Source organism: Glycine soja, chromosome 4 (assembly GCF_004193775.1).
Source record: "Glycine soja cultivar W05 chromosome 4, ASM419377v2, whole genome shotgun sequence".
NCBI lineage: Eukaryota > Viridiplantae > Streptophyta > Magnoliopsida > Fabales > Fabaceae > Glycine > Glycine soja.
Genome location: NC_041005.1, coordinates 39,186,306 through 39,206,935, shown reverse-complemented (window position 1 = coordinate 39,206,935; position 20,630 = coordinate 39,186,306). Strand labels below are relative to the sequence as shown.

At 31.4% G+C, this 20,630-nt stretch overlaps 1 protein-coding gene across 2 annotated transcripts; it reads right to left on the bottom strand.

Moving 5' to 3' along the window:
• Positions 1-351: 351 nt before the first annotated feature.
• Positions 352-5,259, bottom strand: LOC114409658. Of its 2 annotated transcripts, XM_028373188.1 has the most exons (9): positions 5,061-5,253; positions 3,115-4,496; positions 2,843-2,992; positions 2,355-2,720; positions 2,181-2,262; positions 1,958-2,024; positions 1,207-1,392; positions 1,044-1,104; positions 352-915 (listed from the first exon to the last, which is right to left on the bottom strand). In XM_028373188.1, exons 2-9 carry the CDS (start codon positions 4,220-4,222, stop codon positions 728-730), a joined length of 2,208 nt encoding a protein of 735 aa, XP_028228989.1. In that variant the 5' UTR covers positions 4,223-4,496; positions 5,061-5,253; the 3' UTR covers positions 352-727. The 2 variants fall into 2 exon arrangements, with proteins under 2 accessions (XP_028228989.1, XP_028228990.1); XM_028373189.1 differs by lacking the exons at positions 352-915; positions 1,044-1,104 and having other exon boundaries at positions 1,359-1,483; positions 5,061-5,259.
• Between the last annotated feature and the right edge of the window lie 15,371 nt (positions 5,260-20,630).

The following is a 20,630-nucleotide window of genomic DNA, read 5'->3' as shown; positions in this document are numbered from 1 at the left end:
CAAATAACCAAAATCCCAACCCCTTTCAAGCATCTTCCTCTGCCTAGTCAAGAGGTACCATCATATATTCTATTCCTTTTTTCCTGTTGGCATCTCGGCTTGTCCACAGACGAGGGTCCGTTGCGGTGGTGTCGTGACAGAGGCGAATTGTCGTTGTATTTGGTATTGACAGCGGTTATGCGATCCAATGGGGCCAAGGACAAAGGACAAACGGGGAAGAGCAAAGAAAAAAGAAAAAAAAAATCCTGACCTTTCATTTGAAACTTAATAGATCCAACGATAGTAATTTTCTTTCTCACAGTGGAAAACTATACAACTTTCCCACCGTAGAAGCAATCGGTATACTATATATGAAAGAAGGAAATATTACCTCATAGACTTGTGTTCTTTTCAAACGGACCCAAAAAGCTACTGGAAATAGCTTCAAATCAGATTCTAGTTTATTCAGTTAATACAGGTTTGAGAAGTGCGAAAAACAATAGTCAAAGACAAAATCAATTTTGACCGACTCTAAACTCGCATTCATTGGTCAACAGTTTCCAACGTGAAATCAATCACGTTTGAAGGCCAAAAAATAATGAACAGAATACAGTTTAGGCACTACCATGAAGAAGGCGTTAATCACAGTAGAATCATGTGCCCAGCTAGTCTTGCTTTAAGTAGCAAGTATACAAGACTGATCTATTTCAGACACCTTACCAACCAAAACTCAACAGCTATTCATTCATCAGAGTGGTAATGAGGACCCTGCATTTTGGCTTCTTTTAAGTGACTCTATAACTCTACGATAGTAAACCCAAGATGGATTTGCTTCTCTTATGGGCCGTTGGCCAAACGGATTTTCTGACACGTAGTTTTGCACATTCTCGGCCTTAGCCAGCCCTTTTAGATAAACTCGAAGATCACCTCCTGGTCCTGTGGAATAATAGAACGGGAGGCTTAAGACGAATTCCACATCAATATGCTTAAAGCATTTGTTATTTGTAAAGAAATACGGGGGTCTGAGAAAGGAGAGGAAGGTGAGCAGAAGAAGATTGTCCCACCTAATTCCGAGTCTCTGGTGTGGTAGTACCGGTAAGAATAAGGAAATATTGCAGAATGCCTCTGAAAATAAATTTCATATATGAATTGACAAAATAGGAGGAAATATGATATATCACTAGAAACTAAAGCTTTTTGCAAGGAAAACTAAACAAGAGAGCTTACAGGATTCATTAGTGCCTTGTAAGGGGAGTCATCCAATAATAATGTGTTTGACTCATTAAACTCTCCCTTCTCCCATGGTAGATCAGGTTCTTCCTTTTCCCACAACTTTGTTATTTCCTTCAACACAAGGGGCTTCTCTATATTCTCAACAGTAGTGAACTTTGTTTCAGTACAGTGGGACTGATTCTACATATAGAGCATTATACAGAGATTAATAGTGTCTAGATAAATTCCAAGCAGGAGTGAATTGATAACAGTAACCATCTGCAAGTTGTAACTGCATCAATAATGATGAAACAACAAATTATTTTACTAAAATGCAATTATGATTTAACAACATCAATCCAATTCCAATTTGTCCAAACCGAAATCCATCCACAGTCCACACCCATGCACATACACACAATTCAAATGACAACTAGAATTACAAGACTGCTTCTGTTTGGTGATGATAGTTAAAAAAATACAACTAATGATATGGAAAATCCTGGATAGAAGACAAATGTCAGTCGGGAAGCAAAAATATAACAAGTTGTATTGCATACATGAGTTTTTTTCTTTTTAACGGCAAATGTTAATATGTTAATTTTGTTATAAATGTCAGTGGGGGCATTCGAACCCCCGACAGAAGATGTATTCTAATTCCTAAGACTGTGTTGAGGAAAAGAAATTATACATAGCAGACTTGTATACCTAACCAAAAGCCCCTAAAAATTATGCTAAAAACTACAAAAGATTTAGAACAGATTACCCAACAAAAGAGCAGCTTGGACGCAGATTTCCCCATAAGAAATTTGATAGCTTCATTGACATTGCTCCTGCCAATAGAGGAACAGTAAACAATGTATGAATAGTTGAATACCACTTTTCTATTGCTGAAATACAAATCAACCAATCTGCGATTGCATCTTAAGCCTAGGTCAAACTAATAAACAAAAACAACAAGATAAAATCTGTCACAGATTGGCAAATACTTGGATCTAGATGACCATACTCCCACATGAAATGTGTCAAAGCAAAACTGTAGAAAATCGTCACAATAGGGCCTCTTGTATACTGCAAAAGGGAAAAGTAACATATCAGTCAAATTTGAGCTAGAGCAATATATGAAATCTGGAATGAGGAAACAAGATATTTGACCATGTCACCTTTCTTCCCTCTAAGCACAAAATCTGGCTCTGGTTCTCGTCTATATATTCGGAAAGGAGTGTCACTGATACTGACAAAATCAGCAAGCAGTCCATTCAAATCAAGGATGAGAAGCTTATTCTTTTGTTTGTCGGCAAAATTTCTGTCTAGTGAGAATTGTGAAATCTTTAAATGACCGTCTCTTACTGTGTCTAAGCTTAAATCAGAAACATCACCTGCACAACACAGATCATTTCTTGTAATCTCTGTATTATCTAGCTTTCTACAATTTGTTTCGAGTTGCTCAAAAGGAATGTCTACTGCAGAAGAGGTAGTCATAAATCTTTGCTCCTTAATGTTGTCAGTGTTCAACTCTATTTCCTCATCTGGACAACACAGAATAAGAAGCTTATTCTTTGACTTGCCAACAACACTAAGTCTAATCAGAATTGTGAAAACTTTAAACAATAATCTCTTACTGTGTCTAAACTTAAATCAGAAACATCACCTGCACAATACAGATCATTTCTTGTAATCCCAGTATGATCTAGCTGTCTACCATCTGTTTCAAGATGCTCCGAAGGAATGTCTACTGCAGAAGAGGTAGTCATAAATCTTTGCTCCTTAATGTTGTCAGTGTTCAACTCTATTTCCTCATCTGGACAACACAGAATAAGAAGCTTATTCTTTGACTTGCCAACAACACTAAGTCTAATCAGAATTGTGAAAACTTTAAACAATAATCTCTTACTGTGTCTAAACTTAAATCAGAAACATCACCTGCACAATACAGATAATTTCTTGTAATCCCAGTATGATCTAGCTGTCTACCATCTGTTTCAAGATGCTCCGAAGGAATGTCTACTGCAGAAGATGTAGTCATAAATCTTTGCTCATTAATGTTGTCAGCACTCAACTTTATTTCCTCAGCAGCAGCTCCACTTTGTGAGGTAACTTGATCAATTGAAAGTTTTGTTTCTCCATCCATCAAGCAAACTCTCAATGGTCCATCAGAAGATTCGTGTGAATCATCCTTTTGATGATCCTGAATAGTTGGTTCCTTGTTACCATTTTCAGGACTTGGGGAACCACTGTTTCTTCTGCAACTGGAATTAACCATTTTTCTCCTTGCATAGGTTATATAACACAGATTTTTATCAGACAAGCCATAATCCGGTGAGTCATCAACATTTTTCTTCACCAGACTTGTATTCATTAATAAACCATTCTTATCCTCAGGGTTGGGAATGTTATCATTTATACCATGCTCTGTGTTCAATTTTACAACTTCTGACACACACTCTTTCACAAAAGGCTCAGGACTTGCTGCAACTGAAATGTGATTGCAGCTTTCTTCTGGAATGCCATGCTGTGAATTGCTATTTTCTGCAGTTGTATTGATCATATTTTGCTCATTTTCTTCATTATGTCCCTGACAAATACCCACTTCCACACAAGATTGACTAGTTATTGGATCACTAGAAAAACATTGAATGGGATGTTCTGAAGGCATATCCAATGCAGGTGTGGAAGCTTTTGGTGAAAAAATATACTCTGGAGTGCCGCAACCATTAACATTGTCTTCAATAGCATTATGTGTTGTCTTCTGCCGTTTGCTCTTTTCATTATTTGTTGAATATTCTACAAATATTTGGCAACTTAAGAAATTAGGTAAAGCTGGGGACCCATGTAATGGGTGCTTTATAGTAGCATCCGTCTTCGGTAAAGACTTATCCAGTGAAAAATCAACACCTTCACACTCAACAGCTTGTTTCTTCTTTCTCGCCATTTTCTGCTTCTGTGATGAATTTACATCCTCTGTACTAGTGGAACCTCCCATATTGGTTGTTGCTGGAGGCCCCATATGCAAATCATTTACAACATCCATCACAGATCTTTAAACGGCAAAGCACCTCCTAAACTAGAAAATGTATAGAGCCTGCAAATCCAATATCAAACCAGTAGCGATAATCGAAGATCACCCAGCAAAAACACCTTTCTCTGTATCTAAATATATTTTACGGGATCACCCAGCAAATCCACAATGCTCTGTACCTATATATTTTACAAGAAGTTCAACTTCTCCTTTGTTAAATTTCCCGATTGGACTGTTCCTATCGAATCTATACTCCCATTTATCGCCACAGACTCTTTCAAAAAGCCTGCAAGAATAGTCAGCCAAAACAAGAGATCAGCCCAAAACAGCCAAACAAAGTTTTAGAACTCCAAATAGTGTCCTAAACAAGGTTTTAAATTTCATCCCCATCCTTGACATTGAAGTCGTGATGCAATTGCAGACAAAACCTAGGTCCTAAATTCACCAATCCAACCAAGAAATGAAATTTGAATACCCAAATCACAAATGGTTTAGATAAACAGAATCACAAAACATTATACCAAAAGAGAAATTTTCTGTCATTTTTGCTGAATCCATAATTAACTATACATAATTCTCCCACTCAGTTTCAGGCATAGACCCCAAAGAACATCTTTTCTTTTTCTCTTTTTTTTCATTTTGTTTTAAACAAAATAAGATATGATAAAACAAAGTGACATGCTTTCTTCCTGCTGAAAATGAAAATTTAAAACACAAGAACGCAGAAAGAGGGTTCAGATTCATTTCATGTTTTCATCAGTAAAAGGTAACAAAGAGGGCAAGAAAGAAATTAAGAGCATACAGAGTGCAATTAAAAAATGAAGATTGAGAGAGTAAGAGAAAAAATAACCTCGATTCAACTTCGAAACGTGCAGCGAGATAGAGCGAGAGACGGATTCTGAGATTGAAACTGCGCTATTGGGTTTTGCAAATCGACGCTTTTAGGGTATGTATGGTTTTCACTGCAATGTGAATCTTATCCTCCGGAGGGTTTACCCTCTTCCGGCTCCCAAACACCCACCAAATTAATGAATAATGATGGTAAAGGTTGCATCAAATCACACTGTTACAAATTAAAATGCATGAGTGTTTCAAAATATATGTTTGTCAATTTTTAATAGAGTCGGGTGTTAAAATAAGGAATTTACTATTGTTAGTTAAATATAATTGTAATTTTTTTTATATTATCTCTCATTTAAAATAAGAAAAAAAGAAAATAAAATAAGATGAGTGTAACTGCAAGTCGTGTGTTCATCTAAGATGGCACATCATATATCATATATTTTGGAGGAAGAAATTCTATGGTGTGTTTTGTAAGAAGGAATAAAATAAATGTTCAATAAAAATGAATAAAAATCAAAAGGAGAGATATCAAGTGAATGGAAATATATGAGAAGTAGTGTGTATTGTTAGATATTTGGTTTGAGAGAAAAAAAAAGAGAAATATAGAAAATAAAAATTAAAAAAATAATTTTTTATAGATTATTAATTTTATTTTTAAAAATCAATCTTTTTTCTGGTTTTAATTTGTTGGAAAATACAGAAAATTGCTACAAAATTTTCAATTTCTAGTGATTTTTTTAACTGTTTCAAATAAGTTTGTTTTTTATATTTTTAAACTGTGAAAAAACACAAAAAATGCCATAAAATATCAATTTCTAGGCGGTACAAATAAATCATCATAAAATTATCTCATTTTCACTTTAGTTTCCTAGTAACTAAACAACCTCATTTTTCATTTCTCACATATTTCCTTCCTATTTTTCCACCATTTCCACCTTACCGAACAAAGTGTTAATAACATGGTGGCACTTGATAGTTTGGTTGGACACTTATATTATAGTTATAAACTAGTGTTTGCTCATACTCCTATTTGAATATTACCAACACATGAGCAAAGGTCAACAACAATTTTCATTTGTATGATCATAATGTTAAGCTATATTTAGAAAATAAGGAATTTACTAGAGTCAGTGCTAAAGTAAGGAATTTACTATTGTTAGTTAAATATAATTGTAATTTTTTTATATTATCTCTCATTTTAAATAAGAAAAAAATAAAATGAAATAAAATGAGTGTATCTACAAATAGTGTGTTCATCAAAGATGGTACATCATATATCATATATTTTGGAGGAAAAAATTCTACGGTGTGTTTTCTAAGAAGGAAGAAAATAAATATTCAATAAAATGGATAAAAATCAAAAGGAGAGATATCAAGTGAATGGAAATATATGAGAAGTAGTGTGGATTGTTAGATATTTGGTTTGAGAGAAATAATAGAGAAATACATAAAATAACAATTAAAAAAAATATTTTTTTATAGATTAATAATTATTTTATTTTTAAAAATCAATCTTTTTTCTGGTTTTAATCTGTTGGAAAATACAGAAAATTGCTACAAAAATTTCAATTTCTAGTGATTTTTTTAACTGTTTCAAATAAGTTTATTTTTGATATTTTTAAACGGTGAAAAAACACATAAAATGCCATAAAATATCAATTTCTAGGCAGTACAAATAAACCATCATAAAATTATCTCATTTTCCCTTTAGTTTCCTCGTAACTAAACAACCTCGTTTTTCATTTCTCACATATTTACTTCCTATTTTTCCACCATTTCCACCTTACCGAACAAAGTGTTAATAACATGGTGGCACTTGATAGTTTGGTTGGACACTTCTATTATAGTTATAAACTAGTGTTTTGCCCGCGTCGATGCACGGGTTCATACTCCTATTTGAATATTACCAACACATGAGCAAAGGTCAATAACGGTTTTCATTTGTATGATCATAATGTTAAGCTATGTTTAGAAAATAAGGAATTTACTAGAGTCAGTGCTAAAATAAGGAATTTATTATTGTTAGTTAAATATAATTGTAATTTTTTTATATTATCTTTGATTTTAAATAAGAAAAAAAATAAAATAAAATGAGTGTATTTACAAGTCGTGTATTCATCTAAGATGGCACACCATATATCATATATTTTGGAGGGAAAAATTCTATGTTATGTTTTGTAAGAAGGAACAACATAAATGTTCAATAAAATGGATAAAAATCAAAAGGAGAGATATCAAGTGAATGGAAATATATGAGAAGTAGTGTGGATTGTTAGATATTTGGTTTGAGAGAAATAAAAGAGAAATACAAAAAATAAAAAATTAAAAGATAATTTTTTTTATAAATTATTAATTTTATATTTAAAAATCAATCTTGTTTCTAGTTTTAATTTGTTGGAAAATACAGAAAATTGCTACAAAAAATTCAATTTCTAGTGATTTTTTTAACTGTTTCAAATAAGTTTGTTTTTGATATTTTTAAACGGTGAAAAAACACATAAAATGCCATAAAATATCAATTTCTAGGCGGTACAAATAAACCATCAGAAAATTATCTCATTTTCACTTTAGTTTCCTCGTAACTAAACAACCTCAGTTTTTATTTCTCACATATTTCCTTCCTATTTTTCCACCATTTCCACCTTACCGAACAAAGTGTTAATAACATAGTGACACTTGATAATTTGGTTGGACACTTCTATTATAGTTATAAACTAGCGTTTTGCCCGTGCCGATGCACGGGCTCATACTCCTATTTGAATATTATCAACACATGAGCAAAGGTCAATAACGATTTTCATTTGTATGATCATAATGTTAAGCTATGTTTAGAAAATAAGGAATTTACTAGAGTCAGTGCTAAAATAAGGAATTTACTATTGTTAGTTAAATATAATTGTAATTTTTTATATATTATCTCTCATTTTAAATAAGAAAAAAAAATAAAATAAAATGAGTGTATTTACAAGTCGTGTATTCATCTAAGATGGCACATCATATATCATATATTTTGGAGGTAGAAATTCTATGTTGTGTTTTGTAAGAAGGAACAACATAAATGTTCAATAAAATGGATAAAAATCAAAAGGAGAGATATCAAGTGAATGGAAATATATGAGAAGTAGTGTGGATTGTTAGATATTCGGTTTGAGAGAAATAAAAGAGAAATAAAGAAAATAAAAATTAAAAAAATAATTTTTTATAGATTATTAATTTTATTTTTAAAAATCAATCTTTTTTCTGGTTTTAATTTGTTGGAAAATACAAAAAATTGCTACAAAAATTTCAATTTCTAGTGATTTTTTTAACTGTTTCAAATAAGTTTGTTTTTGATATTTTTAAACGGTGAAAAAACACATAAAATGCCATAAAATATCAATTTCTAGGCGGTACAAATAAATCATCATAAAATTATCTCATTTTCACTTTAGTTTCCTCGTAACTAAACAACCTCAGTTTTCATTTCTCACACATTTCCTTACTATGTTTCCACCATTTCCACCTTACCGAACAAAGTGTTAATAACATGGTGGCACTTGATAGTTTGGTTGGACACTTCTATTATAGTTATAAACTAGCGTTTTGCCCGTGCCGATGCACGGGCTCATACTCCTATTTGAATATTACCAACAAATGAGCAAAGGTCAATAACGATTTTCATTTGTATGATCATAATGTTAAGCTATGTTTAGAAAAAGTAACATAAAGTAAGAATACAAACAAACCTAATGCTATTGTATATTGTTGGTGGTGTTGTTGTAGTAATGAAAGAGAGGCTGCACAATAAAGGGAGATAAATAAGTTGATTAGATTTGTGGATACAGTTAGTGATCATTTAATAATCATAAGTATGACGATGGTACTATATACACCAATATTCACCTAAAAAGTAGACATTTAAAATCAATATACTTTAGTGGAGGTGATATAATAACAAATATCCAACTGTTGCCTTGGTTATGTGATGCTACAACAAAAAGAACTAAATGTATTATATGTGGAAATTTTGTAACTCAAATAATGACATGTTGAAAATGATGTCAAAGGAAAATGTAGTAGGTTGAGAATGTAGGACTTATAAGTATAACAATTTGGTAAGCATACTTGTTTATAAGTTTGCTTATACTTCTTTGTATACTACATTAATGGTAGTATTTTTTTGCAATGCCTTATTTATCATGAATAAGAATATGCAGTCTTTTTTTACTTTGCACTTGTGAAAGTGCAACATATAGTTGACCATGACAAAATACTGGATTTGGCAAATACATTGATGATAATCTTTTCCATATATCCACGAACAAACAATTATAAAAAAAAGCGTATGAGAGGTCCCATGACGTCAACATGGAAAATAATATGTTTGTCTCGTGGGTTATCTATATTTATTACTGATCATATAATGATAATCTTTTTCACTTCCCATGATAATCTTTTGCCTCTCAGCAAAAATTTAGTCTATTAATTCATATGTATACTCTAATAATTTACTTAGTATATTAAGTGCTAACCTTTTACGATTTTCGTGCGTTATCCATATTTATTGTTGATCAGTATAATGAATGGAGAGGAACAAAAATGGAAGATGGAGAGAATCCAAATGTGAGTATATCACGAAAACCCTTCGAGTTCATTTGGTTCAGAAACAAATTCAAAATATAAACATATTTGAAAAATGCAAACATTGGGGAAATGGTGCCACAATTAATGCGTGAAATGGGTCATGTCATTGGTGTCATAGTTGGTGCATCGATAATGATGCTATAATTAATGCACGTGCATTGATAATGGTGTCACAATTAATGCATAAAATGGGTCACGTCATTGGTATGGTGCCACAATTAATGCGTGAAATGGATCACGTCATTAGTACCATATTTGATGTATCAATAATTGTGCTACAATTAATGCACGTGCATTGATAATGATGTCATAATTAATGTGTGAAATGAGTCACATAAGCGTGAAATGGAGAAGCGTGAAATGCATCAGTATTGGTACTATATTAATTACGAAGGTAACACATTAATTTCATTTTTTAATTTAAAAAAAATATAAAAAGCGTATAAACGTAAAAAATTGCCACCTAAGCCGGTATTGATGTTGACATTTTTGGACGGAAAAATGGGTTAACCACATAACTGAAGCATGTTTGGTACCATTTCAAAATGTATAAATTATTTTACGGTATTAGTGTGTGAGTTATTTTCTTTTTTTTCATACTATAACTTACTTTATTTTGTCTATTGTCTTTATTATTTTTTTTTAAAATCTCTATACTCATGCATTTGAAAATTATTATTATTTTCATATCCTAACAGAATATCTAAAATTAATTGTTAAGTACTTATTAATTTGAAATGAAAATTAACAAAAATACGAATAAAAAATATGCTTATTAATTAAAAGTTAATAAATTGACAATGATTACGGCAAAAACAAATACATAATTGAAGATGATTTTAATAGTATGTTAAAATTGATATTGTAATACTTAAGATTGATTGTTAAGTACCTACTAATTAGGAATAAGTCAACGTCTAAATTATGATTATTATTTCCATATCGTAACCGAATATGCTTGTTAATTTGAAAATTATGATTATTTCCATATACTAACTGAATATTTAAAATTGATTGTTAAGTACCTAATAATTTGAAATGAAAACTAACAAAAATACGAATACGAATAAAATATTCTTATGGATATGAATAAAATATGCTTATTAATTAAACATTAATAAATTGATAATAGTTATGGCAAAAATAAATACAAAATTGAAGTTGGTTTTAATAATAGGTTAAAATTGATATTGTAATTTTTAAAATTGATTGTTACGTACCTACTAATTAGGAATAAGTCAACGTCCAAATTATGATTATTTTCATATCCTAACTAAATATATGCTTTTGAATAGTTTGAAATTGAAACATGCTCATTACTTTAGCAAAGTCTTTTCAATTGTTAAGTACCTACTATTTTGATGATGATTGACATTAAATTATATTTATTAATTATTTATTTATTTTTTCGTTTGAAACATTAATCTTATGTTAACATTAATCTTATTTTTTTAACTAACATAATTAAAATATCTAACTCTTCAATAAAAATTTGAAATATCTCTCTTTGATTCAAGTATGAAACTTATTTTTGATAAAAAAAAATTAGCTACAATTAATGATTTTTTTATTTTTTCAAAATGTATAAATTATTTTACACTATTAGTGTGAGTTATTTACTTTTTTTAATACTATAACTTACTTTATCATGTCCATTGTTTTTACTATCTTTATTTTGAAATCTCTATACTCATGCATTGAAAGAATAGTGCATGTCACAATTTTCCTAATATTGACATTAAATTAATCTATGCACATTATCGTTTTTATCATGTTTTTATTATGATATACTCATTTAATTTGAAATGAAAATTAATAAAAATAAGAAAAAAATATGTTTATTAATTAAACATTAATAAATTGACAATGATTACAGCAAAAACAAATACAAAATTGAAGCTGGTTTTAATAATATGTTAAAGTTGATAGTATAATATTTAAAATTGATTGTTAAGTACCTACTAAGTAAGAATAAGTAAACGTCTAAATTATGATTATTTCCATATCATACAAAATACTAAAAAATTGAAGTGAAAGCTAACAAAATCCAAATAGCCCAAGAAACATTCATTCAAGGGAAACTGAAGCAAATTAAACGCAAAAGATAAAAAAAATAATAAATGCTAATTGACATTAACGAATTTGATTTATTTTGATGATGAATAAAGGAGAAAGAGAAAAGAAAAATAGGTTTGATGAAGGCTTATGATTAAAATGGTAAGAGCGACTGACACATAATAATATAATATATTTATTAATTATTCGTTTGAAACATTAATCTTATGTTAACATTTAAATTTTAAAATAATTAAATTATTATAATGATGATTAAAATCACCATGACAGAAAAGCACATTGGAAAGACAAGTCTTAGGAACAGAAAAATGCATTGGAAAGGCAAAGAAAAATACATTGGAAAGGCAAACGTCTTAGAAACAGAATACAAATAATTAATTGTTACATATTTACATTTACAATGGAAATAAATGAATAAAACCGAAGCAAAAGCAACGCAAAAGACAAAGTATTAAATGCACAATAAAATTAAAATTAATAAAAATCATTAATATTAATTAATTAATAAAAATAATAAATGGAGGCTGACACCGACGTTTTTGGGTGGGAATGAAGGCTCTTGACATTGCCAAACGTAAGCACGGACACGTCCACGTCAACAACGTCAGCATCGTGAGCAAAGAAAACGAAGCTTTCTCCCGCAAAGAAAACGAAGAATGGTGAAGAATGTTCAAGAACATCAAAAAGGTCAACATGGTTCAGGAACAACAAAAAATTAAATCTTTTTCACTGTGAGAACTAACAAAACAAAACAAAGACAGAACAAAAGAAACACCAAATGCAAAGGAAGAACAATACTCAACCACAGTCAAATAAGGCTGAGAAAAAAAATCAATATTTTGAATTGTCAGAACCCAAAAATCAAAGCTTTTTGGAGAAAAAAATCGTAGCTTTAGAAGAAACAATGAACATGCAGTGAAAAAAAAAAAACAGAAAAACGCATACAAATGCAAATATATAGAGGTAAAAAAAGAAAGCGTAGAAGAAGACGGGGAGGGAAAACGAAACACATCAAAACCACATCAAGAGGGATAGAGGCAAAAATCGAAGCTTTTTGAGATAAAGTAAGAAAACGAACTTGTGTTCATGGAGTTTGGAGATAAAAATCGAAGCTTTTTGAGATAAAAATGAAGTTTAGAAGAAACAATGAACATGTAGTGAAAAAACAAAAAACAAAAAAAAAACGCATACAAAATCGAAGCTTTTTGGAGAAATGAAATACATCACAAACCTGTCCTCCAAATGCCGGACACTATTTGTTTTCTTCGTTGTTGCAGTCGGTCACAAAGATACCCAACGCTACAGATCTGAACCCAAAATGCAAGAAAACCAAGAGAAAACAACATCAGAGAAGGCTCAGGAACACAAAAAAATTTAAGCTTTGACAAAGAAAGCAAGCACATGAACCTGTATTCATGGAGTTTGAAGATAAAAATCAAAGCTTTTGTCTTGCAAAGGAAGAACAATACTCAACCACAATTAAATAAGGTTGAGGAACACAAAAAAATTCAATCTTTTGTACCAACAGAACCCAGAAATCAAATATATCACAATAAACACGTTGGAGAAGGCTTATGAACACAAAATAAAGGCATAACACAAAAAAAATCAAATCCAAATCAAATAGTATTTGTACGTGACAAAAAGGGGAGGGAAAAGCACTGAAAAAACAAAAAAAACGCTTCAATCATCAATCATACACAATAGATGTAAAAAAACATAGAAGACGGGAAGTGAAATGAAAACTAATTAAGGATTATTATGCCTATGCAGCTACGGTGGGAAATGAAAATAAAAAATGGAGAGAACGAACATAAGAGAGAATGGGGAGATACCAATTGGGGTGAGAGAACTCAGGGAGAACGAGAAAAGAGAATGGAAAAATGGTCGTTGCGGGAATGAAAATGCAAATATATCGAGAAAGAAGAAATGCAATAAAAGAATTAAAAGGACAAAAACAATTAAATATGGAGAAGCGTGAAATGGAAGTGCAGAAGCAAAGTGCATTGGTAAATGTAAATATAAAAAAGTGCATCGGTAAGCGCATTAATTACATTTTTTAAAAAAAAAGTACATCGATAATTGTGTGGCAATTAATTACAAATGAATAAAAGGGACAAACGTCTTGTCATGTGATCATAATTGTTGTTGGTTTTCGAAAAGCATTGGTAATCCAAAAGCATGAGTATTGGTATTCGAAAAGCATGAGTATTGGAAACGCATCGGTCTTTGAAACGTTTAATTTATTAGTTACTTGAAACACATCGTTTTATTTATTTGAAACGCATCGTTTCGTTTATTGGAAACGCGTCGTTTAATAAAGCACTGTAGCACGAATTGCCATGTTTAGGTGGGAATTGCGGTGAACCATAGTTTGACATGTATCCAAGGTCTTGTTTATATAATGATAGATGATGGTGGAAAGCCTAATAGGTCCTCCACGGTGAAAAAGTTTTTCATACCGTTAGATTTTTTTTAAGTTAACGGTTAAGATTGTTTTTTCTTTTCTCCTTTTTATTTTTCTTTTCCAGATTTGTCCCTCCCTCTCTTTCCACTTCTTATCGATCCCCTCCACACCTCTCACAACCTCCACTTCCCACATTCAAACATCAACAACAACAAATCTCAAAAATTAAAAACAAACAAATCATAGAAATTGAAAAATAGATTCAGAAATTAGATATCCTTTTTGAAAGAAATTACAAAACAAATCCAAAACCAAGAAATTGAAAAAATTAAAAAATACATAAATCAGATCTTTTGAAGAAATTATAAAATAGATTTATGACTATCGTCATCACCGTCCCACCATTGCAAGTTGTCGTTACCACCACCGTACAAGAGACAATCTTTTTGCACAAAATCCACTCAAAGCATAATCACCAAATAAAAAAGGAAAAGTAAATCGGAGGTGTCACATCTGAGTTTTTTTTATTAAGAATTTGGGCGCATGGAAAGAAGGAGGAGAAAGGAAGCTTCTAGATCTTGAAAGTCGAAGGAAGGCGAGGACAAATCCAGAAGAACAGAGAACGATATGAAAGGCAACTATGTTGTATGAACGCATGCACATTCTTTCTCTCTTTTATCCGCTGCAATTTTTTTTACAGATTAAAACAGGATAACTTTCTAAACTTATAAGCAGCTTGAAACTTAGTCTGATTCAATTATTTTCTAATAGTGTAACACTATCACGCACAAGACATACATAGCTGACAACAGGGCACATATAATAGACCTATAGAAGAAAATTTCAACATATTTATATTTAGTTGTTTCTAATATTTTTTTTATAATAATTTTAAATACCTTGAAAGTTATTTATTTTTTAATTATTAACTATCTTAAGTCGTCGAATGAATATAGCATAACATTTTAATTGAAAGTCATTTTTTTATGAAAATAATACATGCAATGAATACTTATTCTTATGGGTTTTCATGCAATTTTTTTTTAATTTAGTGATTTTCTTGAAAACTTTTTCTATAAAATTTCCTGTGATTTTGGAAAATATTATTTTCTTAATTTCGTTGGAAAATATATAGAAAATCTTAATGATTTTTTTTAATATTCTCATACAAATTTTACTTTGTATAAAAAATAGTTGATATGTTTGCAAATTTTTTTACAATAATAATTTACAACTTAATTCTCTATTTTGCTATGCATTACACTCTTAAATATTTTGGTACCTCCAAAAAAATTTGTCAAGCTCCGCCACTTTTTATAAGGGGTCATGCATGATTCGTCCGGTCTCATTCATTCGAACCATTCAAGATTGATTTTAGAATTAGATCTCGGGTTCATTAAGTTATTTTAATAGTTAAAGTAAAAATAGGATTGAACAATTTTTATATAAGCTATTAGTTGTTTTATTAACTATTTTAGACAACTTATAGAAATAAACTCAAAATAGCTCATGCATGGACATATCGTAAAGCTCTCACAATTACGATTGTGCAAAAAAATCCAAATATATAAAATCAATCCATATTCAATCCAATCTAATCCACTTTAAATCCATTTAAATGATCTGGTTTCATATCCAAATTCAATTAATTGGATATGGATTGGATATTTGTTTGGATTTTTAAATTCAATACAATTTTTGGGACGATGACAGTTACATCTTTTTAGCCAACTTCAATATGAGCTATTTTTTGTTGATCTCGTCTAGAGTTATTTTCGACAACATCAACTAATGATGTTTTTAAGCCATCATCCGTTGAGACTATTTTTCTATTAACGTCAATAAGGGTATTTTTGACCAACATTGGTTGGGATTATTTTTTGGCTGATGTCATCCAAAGTTTTTCTAGCCAACATCAGTCGAGGTTATTTTTTGTCTACGTCAGCTAGGGTTTCTTTTTTGTGATGTTTGTCGATATTATTTTTTTGTCAACGTTGGGTAGGTTTTTTGACCGACATCGGCCAGGTTTTTTATGGTTGACGTTAGACAAGACATTTTTTTGCCGACGTCAGCTAGGATGTTTTTGGCCAACATCGACCGAAAAAAAATCATCGACCGACATTGATAAGAAAAACCTAGCTAACGTCAGCCAAAATATTCCCCTAATTGACGTCAATTAAAAAAACTCTAGTTGATGTCAACAAAAAATATCCCTAGCCAGCATTGGCCAAAAGAAATTAGTCATGGTCGATGTTGGCCAACAAACCCCTGTAGAGGCCAACAAAAAAAAACATAGCCAATGTCAACCAAAATATAATCTTGGCTGATGTTGGCCAAAAAATATCAATGACCGTCATCGACCAAAAAAACCTTACCGATGTCCACCAAAAAAATCGTAACCAACGTTGACAAAAAACCAATCATGGTCAACACTAATCGAAAACCCCTAGTTGATGTCGGCCAAAAAATATTATTGACCGACATTGACTAAAAACCCTAGCCGACCTCAACCATAAAATAACCCTACCTAAGATCGACCAAAAATATCTTTGACCGACGTCAATAAAAAATACACTGACTGACGTCAGTTTAAAAATGTTTGGGTCGATGTCAGTCCAAATTGTCCTAGTTTAGGTAGGCCGAAAATACCCTAACCAAGATCAATCAAAAATAATCTTGACCAAGCTCGATTGAAAATAGTTCTTAAATGTAGGTGCTAAGTTTTCACTTTTTAGCATTTAATTACTAAAATTTGTAAAAATAAAATAAAATCCTTATAACATGTAAGTGAATATAAATTGGATATGACCAAATCAATATCCACTTGAATGGATTAGATCTTGAATCTAAATTATTATTTAAAAAATATGGATATAGATTTAAGATCCAATACATTTAAGTAAATATGGATTGGATATGGATTAGATTCTTTAAAATCTAATCCATACCCAACCCTACTCACAAGCATATACAAAATTACTTTGTGAAAATCTCTCTCCAAGAAATTTGGAGGCCATGATTAGTCGTAGTTCACTTGAATGGTGAAACATATTCTCAATCTACACGCATAAGCAAAGATGAAAAACCCATGTAGTCCCTCAATATTCCACCATAGGCAACTCTTGAGCCTCCTCTGATCACAACACCGTCACACTGTGTTTAAAAATTCAAACCGAATCAAATTGGTTTGACCGCAACTCAAAGGTCTGATCAAGTCGAGTTGTCTATCAAATCGACATGCACTATTTTTTTCTTTCTTTTGTCGCCACCTCTACCCTCTTCTCTTCCTCTTCAGCACTATTATCAAGCTCTCCAACCCACCACCAAGATCCTCAAGAAACCCTTGCACCATGACCAAGATTTGCTACCACCATTGCGAGATCTGTGAGAACCACCACACCACAACCAACGCTACCACAAGATTTTTCGCAAAAACCCATCGCACCACCAAATATGCTCCACTAGCCACACGAGCCTTCATCACAGTTTCTTTTCCAAGAAGAGCATCGCTCTTTAAACCCGTGCTGGATGACATTGGTGCCGACGAAGATCTTGCAGAGGCGTGGCCCCCTTTTTCATCAATCGCCGACAAAAACATATCTTCTCCACCGTAGAAGTCATCGCCCAGCAATAGGAGAAAATGGTTAACATCATATATATATATATATATATATATATATATATATATATATATATATATATATATATATATTGAGGGGACAAAGCTTCAAACTCTAAACTATTTTTGAATCGAGAAAGTGAAAATTCAATTTTCCAATGATCCAACCTACACCAATAGGAAAAATTCAATTTTTTAATCACTAGATTTTGCCTAGCGGTGGTTGAAACCTATAGTAGTTGGCACGTGTAGCCGCCGCTAAGTAGCAAATTTTTTGTGGTATTGATATTGCTTCTTTTTTTCTAATTCACATCACCCAATCATCCAACCAACACCAATGACCAAGGGTATGCTAAACGTTTAAATTCACTATTATATTGATCTATATGTTTTATCATCTTGTTCCTTTGAAAACTTAAAATGAATTGTGAAAGTAGATAACATTAAATTATTGCAGTGCATAATTGTAACGTGTAATTGTTTCGATTTTCGTGTTATATCTTTGGTTTAAATATGTTTTTTTTCTTAAATATATTTTTGGTTCAATAAGTTAATACTTTTTTATTTTTTTTGTAAGCTTATTTTTTCAGTTTTAATCCTTATAAGTTGGTATTTTTTTTAATTTTGGTCCCAACAAGTTTTTATTCATTTTTAGATCTTATAAGTTTGTATTTTTTTTTCAATTTTAGTGTCTTTAAGATTTCAATTTTTTTTCATTTATAGTTCCAATAGGTTAGTGCTTATAGGGACCAATATTGGAAAAATACAATTTTACAAGGAATAAAAATGAACAACATATCTCCCCATAACTTTAGTAAATTCATTTTACTTCTCTTATTTTGAATTACTAACATTTAAATTTTGAGAAAGAAACAAAAAAATAGAAGAAAATAGAAGAATTCACAAGAATATTCTCCAGAGGTCATTATTGCTAAAGAGAAGAGCACGTGTAGTTGTCTGTACTTTTATTCTTTTATTCTTTTATTCTTTCTCTTTCCACAAGAGCACGACATTTAGCATTGTCTTCAACTGTGAGGCAACAATCAAATCAAAGATAAATGCTAATCCTATAACAGATATCTTCAGTGAAGTCTATTTAAAGCGACCAAGGCTCTATTATCAAACACAAGAAAATGAAGGGAAATACGAGCAAAAGCATTTGAAGTTAGATTTTGTCAAACTAGTGGATGATACATTATTGTGCTTAATTAATTCATCCTTTGCATACCAAAGTTATTCATTTGTATTCGAGCTTAATTGTTTATCCACTCTATTGAGTGATTTGAATCTGTGTATTCACTCAAACAATATTTGTTTGTGAAAGTCAAGAGTGACTTAGTGTTAAACAATACTTAGGTGTCTTAGATTCAAAGGGAGTCTAGGGGTGTGTCAGTAGTGGCCTAGAGAATACTATTGTAGCCAAGAGTGGCAAGACAAAATATTTGTTTGTAATCAATCATTGATTCGTGAAACCTTTCACTGGTTTGTGAAGGAGAACTAAACATAACTTTGTTCAAGTGAACCAATATAAACTAAGTATTTTTACTTCTCTCGTAAGTATTTTGATTAGTATTCTCTTAAGTTTATTTTGACACACTTAGTCACACGAGTTTTATCTTAAAAAACCTTTGTAAAAATACCATTTTTATCAACCACTAGACGACAATGTTTTTTTTTCTTCCATCAAAACTGGTTTTATTCATTGGATGACATTGTTAGCAACTTGGTTTTTGCATATCTATTTGTGAAAAACAACTTTCGAAAAGGATTTCATTTTATCTAACACACTATTCAACCTTCCTTCTAGTGGAATATTTTGTATTTCACAAGAGACTAAATGGATTGGAGAGAAGGCCAAGGAGATGGATACTATAGGTTTTAAGCTTTGGTACATAGGGAAAATTAGAGGAAAGAATAATGTAGGTATTATGGTGGACAAGGTTTGGAAAGAAAGTGTGGTGGAGATAGAATTTTAGCCTTAAAATTAATGGTGGCATAAGAGACTATCAATATCATTAATGCTTATGAACCATACGTAGGAATAGAGACACATGTGAAGGAAAAGTTTTGGGAAAACTTGGAGGGATTGGTTCAAGGCAATCAACAAGAGGAGAAGTTTTTCTTAGGTGGGGGTTTAAATGGACATGTTGGTAGTCAAAAAAGGCAATTCACATGTGCACATGGTGGTTTTGGTTTCAGAGGTTTAACTACAGAAGGCCAGACTATTATTGACTTCTCTATGGCATATGATGTTAAGATTATGAACACTTGTTTAGAAAAAAGGGAAGAACATCTTATAACTTATAAAAGTGGAAGCTCAAGGTCACATATTGATTTCTTTTGGTGAGAAGTGTTGACAAAAGGGCTTGTAAGGATTGTAAGGTGATACCAAGATAGAGACTAACGACACAACATATGGTATTGGTTCTTGATGTTCAATTCAAAAAGAATATATAGAAAAACAAACAAGTCTCAAACCCAAGGACCAAGTGGTGGCATTTGAAGGGAGACAAACTTTTGGCTTTTAAGCATAATTTATTGGAGGAAGGTAATTAGGAATTACAAGGAAATGCTAACCTCATTTGGGATGACATGGCTAAAAAGATAAGGAAAGTCGCCAAAGAAATCTTGGGTGACTCAAAAGGTTTTGGGTTAAGAGATAAGGAATCTTAATGGTGGGATGAGAAGGTTCAAGAAAAGGTTAAAATCAAAAGAAAGAGCTTCAAAATCTTGTAGGGGTGGAACAATGCTGAAAATTGGTCAAGGTATTGGAATGCTAGGAATGAGACAAAAAAGTGGTAAGTGAAGCACAACCCAAAGCATACAAAGAGTTTTATAAGGATCTAGGGACA

Excerpts from the sequence above, each read along its gene's own strand:
- LOC114409658 (XM_028373188.1), bottom strand. The coding sequence starts at position 4,222 with ATGGATGTTGTAAATGATTTGCATATGGGGCCTCCAGCAACAACCAAT. Across the intron at positions 2,721-2,842 it reads AAATGATCTGTATTGTGCAG|ATGAGGAAATAGAGTTGAAC; the intron begins GTGATGTTTCTG and ends TGTGTTGTCCAG. Across the intron at positions 1,105-1,206 it reads ACAAGGCACTAATGAATCCT|AGGCATTCTGCAATATTTCC; the intron begins GTAAGCTCTCTT and ends ATTTATTTTCAG.